The 10,629-nt window shown below is 24.2% G+C and overlaps 1 protein-coding gene across 1 annotated transcript in view; it reads left to right on the forward strand.

The window, feature by feature from the left end:
* The first annotated feature begins 2,388 nt into the window (after positions 1–2,388).
* LOC126901347 (uncharacterized) overlaps positions 2,389–10,629 on the forward strand; it is a 16,940-nt gene continuing 8,699 nt past the window's right edge. Inside the window, exons 1-9 of the mRNA XM_050677752.1 lie at positions 2,389–2,542; positions 3,768–3,800; positions 6,603–6,635; positions 6,735–6,767; positions 7,104–7,130; positions 7,449–7,481; positions 7,677–7,715; positions 7,785–7,817; positions 7,939–7,971. Of these exons, the coding sequence (XP_050533709.1) occupies positions 2,462–2,542; positions 3,768–3,800; positions 6,603–6,635; positions 6,735–6,767; positions 7,104–7,130; positions 7,449–7,481; positions 7,677–7,715; positions 7,785–7,817; positions 7,939–7,971 (345 nt within the window). The 5' untranslated portion in view covers positions 2,389–2,461. The remainder of the gene's footprint in view (positions 2,543–3,767; positions 3,801–6,602; positions 6,636–6,734; positions 6,768–7,103; positions 7,131–7,448; positions 7,482–7,676; positions 7,716–7,784; positions 7,818–7,938; positions 7,972–10,629) is intronic.

The following is a 10,629-nucleotide window of genomic DNA, read 5'->3' on the forward strand; positions in this document are numbered from 1 at the left end:
ATTGTCACATCTTTCTGTAAATGTTTGGAAAATATGATGATAAATGGCTCTTAATATTTTTTTAGTATAGATAGTAGATCCAACAAAATTACTTAAATATTAATATTGATATTATTATCACGTGTTGCGTATTTACATATTTCAGCAGCATTTTTAAAATCTACAAATGACGTTTTTATATTAAAGTTTTAATAATATATGAAAATGAATCACATTTCATCTTAATTGTATTTAATAACTATTTTCATTTAATTAATACAGTTATTTAGATTAAATTGGCATTAATATTTNTAATGATGTTTTTATATTAAAGTTTTAATAATATATGAAAATTAATCACATTTCATCTTAATTGTATTTAATAACTATTTTCATTTAATTAATACAGTTATTTAGATTAAATTGGCATTAATATTTACTTTACATAAATATAATTAAATAATTAGACATGTTATAACAACTAATGCTAGGAATTATATGCATTTATAAACTTTGTAAATTTATTCTGATTACACTACCAGCTAGTACAATTTTTTATTAATTGACTTAAAAATTAATAATGTGTTATTACCGAGGTTATAATTTAGTTGAGGTTGATTAGTGGGGGTAGTTATTCTCCCGAAAGCGAAAAATATTTCTACAATACTATATAATACTATGACAAAGTTGTACTAACTTGGGACCCTACAAAGTGGCTCAAGCAAAATTTATAAAAATTATAAAATTCCTAGCCCTAATAATAATACACATTAAAATATTTTTCAGTATACAAAAAGAATATCCCGTCAGTTTTGACATTTTTAATAACTTAAATGCATGGAATATTTAACTTATTAAGTTACAAGTATTTTAATACGTAGAGTGGATATGTAGCGCAGGTGGGCACAACTCTACTAGTGTATATTTACAATGTATACTCCGCTGGCGTTATATTCTCACTAGCGAGTATGTAATAAATCGAGATAGATTCATTAAAATGCTTGTACTTTTCGCAAGGATATAGCTAAAAAATGGCCATTTTGAAATTAAAAAAAAAAATAAATGTATTTAAATTTTTTTTTTATTTAAAATAAAAATAAATATATGCTTTTAACGGTCCAAAACTAAAATTATTAAAAAAAAGTAACACAAAATTTTTGCTGGTTCAAAAGTTATTAAAGATATCAAAACTTGATCGGAGATCGGATCTATATATATTATAATGTACATATATATACACAATGAGTACTGTATGAAAGTGTTATTTAATACTTTTATTAAATAACGTATCAAACATAATAAACATTTTCTATTTACAAAAAAGAAAAAAAAAACAAATATGAAAAAAAGTTAACTGTATCTTAAATTACTAGCTAAGGAAGACTGTTTAATGATTGAAGTTTTCTCTAACAAATAATGAATAACATTTTTCAGCTTCCAGTATATCTTTCTCATATTAAATTTTTTAGTTCCATTACACAATATTGGATCTCAATTACTTTTTTCATATATCAACTCGCCACCAACGTTATAGCTATTTAGGCTCAATTGATAGATGTTGTATATCCGTTAATAGCATTAAACATTTTGATTTTTTCTTCGAATCTTTAGTAATGATTAAGTGTATTATTTATTAATAAATATTTGTAAATTTTTAAGTGGAATCACCTCCCGAAATTTTAACCTCACTAACAATATATTGTTTTACATTACTAAGTTTTCAAGTCAATTAATAAAAATTTGTACTGGCTTATGTTATGTTCAAAATAACTTAACAAAATTGATAAATATATTAATTTGGGGCCCTATTCATATCTATTCCATATCATATTTTTATATAAAGAAATCAAATCAATCATAATTGAGAACTTTCAATAAAATAATTGACGAATAAATATCTTCCAACGCGTTTTAATTGAAATTGACATTTACGTAAATAGAAACAGACTGTTTCTATTTTACTTATTAATAATAAGTTACTGTTTCAAACAGTAACTTATATTTTAATCATTTTTTAGGATAAATGCTAAATCAATTAATAAAAACCTAAAATGAATTTAATATTTTGTATTATTTAAGTATATACTTATAAGTTTTCGAGTAAAATAATTTGATATATTTTTTTTACAGGGACATTTTGAAAAAATTAATAGATTTATTTGTAAAATATAGTTTTTGACATTGACTTTTTTTATAAATGTTTTCTTTAAAATATAGTATTCCAGTTGTTAAACGAAAAATTATTACAATAAATCATTATTATTATTAAAATGAAAAATGTGTTTAGACGAAAATATATACTTTTTGTTAGCTTAATATTACAAAATTGTGCTAAATTTTAAAATTATAAATTTAAATATATTTTTTTCCAATTTAGAATATTGCTATCTCCTATTTAAGACACAATCATTGAGTACAACTTTAATAGTTCAAAGAATATTCATATTTAAAAAAAATTAAAAATTAATTTCGACTAATAGACATGTTCGTTATGAATAAAAGTTTCTGTTTAATTTTTGCTTATTGTTATTTAACAAATAATTTTTTTTGTAGAGCAACTATGGTAAATTTAATTGTTATACTAACACTATATAATTAATATAATTATTAGATTTTAATTGAACTTGCTCAATAGTGTTTTGTTCTATTTGATTTTATTAATTAATCGATGCATGTATTCGATTAATAAATACACTCGAATAATTGAACATAACGATAGTCTTTTTAAAACATTGTATATATTAAAATATAGAGGAAGCACATGGACACGTTCCACTCCTCTTAGACTAAATTATGAGTTTAATCTTTAATCATCTTTAAAAATTGAGTTGAACAATTTTTTTTTATACGTTGATAGTCTCTTTAAAATTCTTGTTCTACTTATGATTTTCATCATGAATAGCATATCAAAAGAAAACTTATTGTTTTAACTATATTCTATGGAGATTTTATAAAAATTCAGCTACTTAAAAAAAGATTTATTGCAATTTTCAAATGTAAAAAAAAATTATGATTTTCTATATTTGACAGCTGCTTAATTTTGAGATATTTTTAAGTCAAGGTGATATTTACAACCAAATTAAATTCGATTTCTGTTAACGTATACACCGCGATCATTAATTACAAATACAGATTCGATATATAGATATGCAATATTTATCGTCAATTATAACACTTTATCAACTGGTATGTTTTAAGTGTAGTCGTCAGTTACATTGTTATGAGTAACATTTATAAATACACCAACTAGCATTATAGAAAACATATCTGTCGATGGTCATAATGGACAATAAACGCTCTGTATCTTTTATAACGACGTCATAAAAAACAAATTAGCTACCTGTATTTGTAATTCTTCATATATTATACATCTATATTAACTTAAAATTTGAACATTTAAAGTTTTATATCTAATAAACAAATAAAGTTATGTCATTTATTATTAGAAAAAGATCTTAAACATTTTATTAAATTCAAAATATGTGTTCCCATTTGAAAAAATTAAGCTGCACCCTAATAAGGCATAAGGAATGAACATAAAAAGTATTAAATAGCTAATAATTAAAAAATGTAATAAAAAACATCATGTTATAATTAATATCTTCTCAGCTTCGCATCGAAGCTAAAAAATGTTTAAATTATTTTAATTCTGTCAGTAATTGAGAAGGTTATGATAAAAAATCACTCTGTGTATTTGAAACGTGGCATAATATTTTATAAATTATTTATACAAACCTAAATTAGATTAAAAGTGAAATTTATTTATAAAATAATTTTTTTTATTTCAGTCTAGGGTTGAAACTAAATACGATGAAATAGAGGTAATTATAGAAAAAATTGTTTTTTTTAGTAAAAATAAATACCAACTGGGATATTAGAAATAACTTTTAGTATTGATTTAAGAAAACTAGCACTTTTTTGTTTTACATAAAAAAGTTAATTTATTTCATATATTTTTTGTTTTGCAATTATTCTTTATACCTTTATTTTTTTTTAAATAATTTTTTAATGAAGGTAAAATACGGAGTGGAACAATTCTAGCTGACTCTTTAAGTCTTATGACTTTTAAACTAATAATCATTTCATTATGATTTTTTTTAATTTTTGCATTCGTTAACTACAGTAAAAGTGTATTTTAGTACGATGCGAAGATGAGAGGTATTAATTTTACTAAGATGTGTTAATTTTTCTTTTAATTTTTTTTTTTTTGTGCCTGTTACTACTTTTCCTCAGCTCTGGCTGGATAGATTTTTCTCAACGATACGTCAAAAGATCACAAATTATATCTAGTTGAAGACATTACCCTCAAAAATTAAAATGTTTCCCTCGTTCCCCGTAGATTGTGAAAATCCCCCAAAAAATTACGATTTTTAAAATCGGTAAATTTCGACATTTTTTCACTTTTTTTCTAAAAATTTCCATCACTTACAGTAGAATTCCGATAATCCGGCACGTTCGGGACCGGATCCGTGCCGGACTATCGAAAATTCCGGTCTATCGGGCGGTGCCCTTTCCTTTTAGTGTAGGCTTTGCTATAAGAACAATTGAGTTAACAATTAAACTAAAAATACAGTATGCAAATACAAAAAAGTTTGTTTTACATTTCATATAATTTATGTGCAAGTACTGTAATACATATTTCATTTAGATTCAAAAAAGTCACGAATGTCTTTTTGTTTTCTTGACTTTTGGCGTTTAGTATAAAATTTATATCTAATAATTATGGAGATCAATAATTTCTGAAGCACTGTAGCTAGTACTGAGACACAGTTTACTACAATGTAAAAGGACACAAAACAACAACGCACAAAAAAATAGCGAAGACGGTTCGTGATTGATTAATTGTACTGCACTGCACCTGTGTTTGTTGTGGTAGCTGAGACTAGCCGGCCGCTAATTGTTTCCGAACAACTTCCTGTTATCAAATTTTAAGCGCTCGTTCAGTGTACTCGGACCGGTCTAATTTTTTGATATTGAAACCTTAGGTATTTTCCTTTCATTTTATATAAATTATATGATGATAATCTGACCCTTTTCTTAATTCTTATAATAGATTCTATAAGAGATATTAATTCATATATTTTACTTATAAATCAAAGAACTGTTAATTAGGAATAATGAAGGAAATAGGAGTTAATTTTGCTTATGGAATAATTCTTCAATTTCTTAAAACTCAACACTATCTACAGATTTGCATAAAATCGTTTCTTATATAGAATAATATAAGTGATTAAGATAGTAATCTTAATCACTGTCAAATACCATTTATACTTGTCCCAACAATGCCACGTCCAAAGTGTGCCGCGACCCTACTGTGNTAGAGATATTAATTCATATATTATACTTATAAATCAAAGAACTGTTAATTAGGAATAATGAAGGAAATAGGAGTTAATTTTGCTTATGGAATATTTCTTCAATTTCTTAAAACTCAACACTATCTACAGATTTGCATAAAATCGTTTCTTATGATAGTAATCTTAATCACTGTCAAATACCATTTATACTTGTCCCAACAATGCCACGTCCAAAGTGTGCCGCGACCCTACTGTGCTACCGTTTTTTATTGTTTATTTTTAATAAAAAAATTATACATAACTTTTTTTTCCAAAAATTTAAAATAGATGTTTTTAGAGCTATTCTTATAAAAAAATTTAATGGGTCAATTACAATTTTAGAATGAGTACACTCTTAAAAAAAATGTCCGAATTTTTACTCACACGTACTGGAATTTTTTAACGCATTCAAGATATGAGACATTTTTGACAAATGGTGATAAAAATGTTATTCTAGTGTGTTATTCTTTTCGGCATTGTCAAAATTATATTACTTTTATGTAAAATTATTGTGTATATTTAGGTACCATAATGACGTATGGAAATTGTCGGAACATTTTTCAGTTTAATTATTGAGTTACTATTATTTTCATACATAAATTGATTATGTAGCACAGATGGGTACAGCTCATATCAGTATACGTATATACCTCTCGTTCTGTTCAAACTATTTGCATAAAATGATTATAATTCAATAAGTACTTATTCTAAATTTATTTATCGACTCATCAATATTCTTTGTATTAAAAATATTAGAAAATGGCTTTTTGAATTTTAAACAAAATTAATAATTAAACTATAAAATAAAATTTTTTCATTATTAAAAAAAAATTGAAAAAATATGATTTTAACGTAGTTTATGAATACATAGATTATAAAGAAAAATACAATGAGATGATAATTGTATCAAAAGTTGCAAAAGTTTCAGTTAGTTCTGTTCCACCTTGTATATATCAGTAAATAAAATTTAAATATCATTAGAAAAACTCAAAAAAGTTAATGATTTCATTTAGCGATGTAAAGAGCTCTAATCATTGTATTCTGCCGAAACTTTAATAAATTGCTACCAAATATTTTTTAAGAAATTTAAAATAATTAAGTCAAAATATAACCACTAACTAATCGTAGTACAATATCAGATACACAAACTACACATTTTAGTTATTTTTAGTAGAGGGTTACATCTGTAGATATAGACCAACGTTTTTTCTTCATGTAGATTTCTCTACTTTTTCATCATTTATCTTTTTTAATAATAATTTATAATATATATATTAATTATTTTAGAACTTTTTTTCTGAACTGGGAAAAAATGTAATGGTAAGTATAGAATTAATTATTTTAGACGAAACGCTAAGAAATAATAAAAAAAAAAAACTAAATAAAACATAACAATATATTTCAAAATTTTATTTTTAGGATTGTCTCTCTGATATGTGTAACGAAATTGCAGTATGTATTCATTAAAAATTTTAATTTATAAAACATTTTATTTTCGATTCCACGAGACTAGTTCTTTCAATGTATAGTTAGTTTTTATGATTATGAACAATCGCGCTAATCTATATTTTCCAGAATATCAGCACCCATCTTATTAAATAATTGGATGAATGATCTCTTTGATTATTAAAATAAATTTAGTAGCTATTTTTTCAAATTGATTGATATTTCCTGAATTTAGCTCATATGAAAAATATCGTCTTTATTACTTAATGATTATTAGTAAAAATTAAATTTTTTTTAAAATATTTTATGATATAACTTGATATACTAATATTTGTATTACAGTCTGAAACTACAAGTGTAAAAATTGAGGTATGTTTAACATGAGTCATTTTTCTTTAAAAAAATAGTTACTGAAATAATTTTCAAATTACACTTTAACAAGCAAATTGAACATAATAAAACTTTTAGCTTTTAAAGCTTAATTATTTACCATTTATTAAAAGGTTTCAAGTTATACTTATTTTTCTTTTTATTTCGTGAAGAATTTTTGTAAATTAACTTCAATATTTATAAAATGTTCTATGTTTTTTAATAATATGTAATTTTTTTTTCTAACGTTTAATAACGTTAATCACAATAAAAATAAAAATTAATTTAATTTTTATAATGTTAATTTTTTTATTTTAGAATAAAATGGATGAAATAGAGAAACTATTGAAGGTTTAATATTGTGAATTAATTTAAAATAGAAATTATTAGACATTTAACGATTTATTTGTTATTGAAATAAAACTTATTTAATATTTACGTGTATTTGTTATATATTAAAATTCATCGTTATACTTCTAGTAGTTTCGATTTATATACTTAAATTGTCATTTATTAAGAATACTTAACTAATTTTGTTTGTTTTAGAATAATATTAATGTAGATGATATAACAGGGAAATTTAAGGTATACTTAGAATAAATATTTTCCAGCAAAAAAACGTTTTAATATTTATTTAAATTATGTTAATTCCAGAATAATGTATTAGCAACAAATCAAAAAATAATTGTAAGTACATTATAAGTTTTTTATAAATGTTAATAATTATATTAAAATACAGCAAAAAAAAATTTAATTCACCAATATTTATATTATGGTTTTATTTATCTAATCGGTAATGTTTTTTCAGGATAGATTTAATGACAATTATGTTAAGTTTAATGTGAGTGCCCACAGAAAAATACTTACTAAAATTAATGAAAAACGTTTAAATGTTATAAAATTAATTATAAAATAGTCATGATTTTGAGCCTATAAAATCAATTTATTGAATCAAGTAAATTTTTAATACGCTTTTATTAGTTTCACATGTATGTTGTATGTTGTATGTTGTTTGTATGTAACTTTCCAAACGCCACGCGTTATCGCATATTCCGTTGTCTAGACTAGACTGTTATACGCATTCACCCCTCCCCACGCCTCGCTCACAATACGACGGTACACTATTCCTATAAAAATTTATTTTTAGTTATCGTACCCGTACACGCGTGCTTGTCATCAATATTATATATATGTAAACAAATTTTTATTTTGACTGACCAATAACGCCCGCGTCTAATGCGCCTTACGTATATATATATATATTCCTACCGCCGTTTATACCTCGGGTATAACGTTAGTCCGACCCGCCCGGCCATAAAACACAGCTATACTTAGTGCATGATACTTTTACGTAGTTAAGTCGCATTATTTGTATAAATATATATATTCTAATTACTATTAAAATTAATATATTAACACGATTTATTCTAATTAAGAGATATAAAGTATTCATTCCGATTACGAGGGATGATTTCCGTATCGTCATTTTTCGTCACTACCTCCACGTTCCGGGAGTGAGTAATTTACGCGCCTGCTGCTTTCCTTGGATGTGGTAGCCGTTTCTCAGACTCCCTCCCCAGAATCGAACCCTGATTTCCCGTTACCCGTAACAACCATGATATTGATAGTAACTACTATCATAACATGAAACTAAAAAGTAAAAAATAAATATAGTTTAAAAAACTAAAAAAACACGCTTTTAAAGTACATCGAACTAAAAAGTTAAAAATAATTTTTAAAATAATTATGAACAAAAAATACTAGTATTATTGTGATAAAAGCGTGGGTGCTTTGTGCCATATTTTTCGTATATTGAGCGCCCGACGCTTTTATCACAATAATACTAGTATTTTTTGTTCATAATTATTTTAAAAATTATTTTTAACTTTTTAGTTCGATGTACTTTAAAAGCGTGTTTTTTTAGTTTTTTAAACTATATTTATATCTTTGATTTTAAGACAACACATATCTATTGATTATGAGAAATTAATATAATACTTTTGTTTAGACATTAGTTAAGTATTATTTTTAACTTCATCCTATCAACAGGTTATGGGCCCAGACATTGGGGTCTAAAAAAAGTTTTTTTAATAATTATTCAGAAAAAATGCGGTTTATTGTAAGTTCCTTGTGCGATTTTATTTTCGTGTGTTCGAGTGCAGATATTGTTTAACGCGAACATTTAAATTTTGTATTGTAATAGATTGTTCATTTTGAAGTACAAAAAATGTACAGAAAATTAGTTATCTATAATAAATGTGAGACAAATTGCTTGGTGTACAGAGTGACCCAGCATTCACTGACAACTTAAATAAATTTTGATCCAATTAATATTTTTAGCTGATTTCTTTGAAAATAACAGTTATACGTAAGGTCCATAATTATATCTCAAAACTTCATTTTTTAACATTTTATTAAAAATATTAATTATTTTTTAATTTAAAATAAAATATAAAAAAAAAATCTAAGATAGCTATTTTGTAGAGTAGATTTTAAGAAAAATTTTGGTAAAAATTTCTTATTAATATTCTCTAATATTTTAAAGTTTGTGAAAATTTAAATTTTCATGTATTATTATATGCTATCAAACATTGAAATACGCATTGTGAAAAGGACAGAAGAAAACACTATCTTTTCATGATTACTATAATTTGGAGATGTGTAACTATTTCCATAAAAATTAATTACGTTTTTGAATGAGAGTGATTAGTAATAATCGCATTATCCAATTTCTTCTCATTGTATTAATACCAAGTTTGTAAATATAATAGACCTTAGTATTATATAGATTTTCACTGGTGATAAATAAATTCTAATTTTAGTTAGAATAAGTACTGTTTATGTTTTTATTTGAATTAAAGCCGGTCGTTAGAACGTTAACAATTTTCATGGAAAAATCCATAGACATAACATATTTAGAGTGAAAAAATTGTATTTACTTCTGTCCTTTTTTGTAAAATATAGCCAGCTTTTAATACCGTAGAATAAATACAAAAAAATTTCAATTTTTACAACATTTAAAATGTTACATAAAATTAACTACAAAACATAAATAGAAATTTTTTCACCAAATTATACCTTAAAATTTATTCTAAAAAATGGCTATTTTGATTTTTTTTAAACATTTCTCGTAAATTTTTGAAATTATAATTTTTTATTTAAAAATTATATTTATTACATTATTATTCTAGCCCTTAAGTATATTAGATATTAAAAAAAAAAAAATGAGCAAAATATAATAACTGGATCAAAAGTTATTTAAGTTGTCAATGAGTCCTGTGTATGAGCAAAAGTCAGCGACTAACATTTCTTTGTTGCAAGAAAGATTTTACATATATGTTATGGATCCGGCAAATAGTATGACTGGTCACATATCAAACTGGAAAATTTGAGCAAACAATTAAAACAGTCAAGTGAACCAATATTCGAGTGAATGCTGATGACGAAGATGATGATGATATTAGCAGACACGTATATTCATTTTTACAGCGTGTGAGAT

This window comes from Daktulosphaira vitifoliae, unplaced genomic scaffold, assembly GCF_025091365.1.
Source record: "Daktulosphaira vitifoliae isolate Bord-2020 unplaced genomic scaffold, ASM2509136v1 Scaffold_3, whole genome shotgun sequence".
In the NCBI taxonomy this organism is placed as follows: Eukaryota; Metazoa; Arthropoda; class Insecta; order Hemiptera; family Phylloxeridae; genus Daktulosphaira; species Daktulosphaira vitifoliae.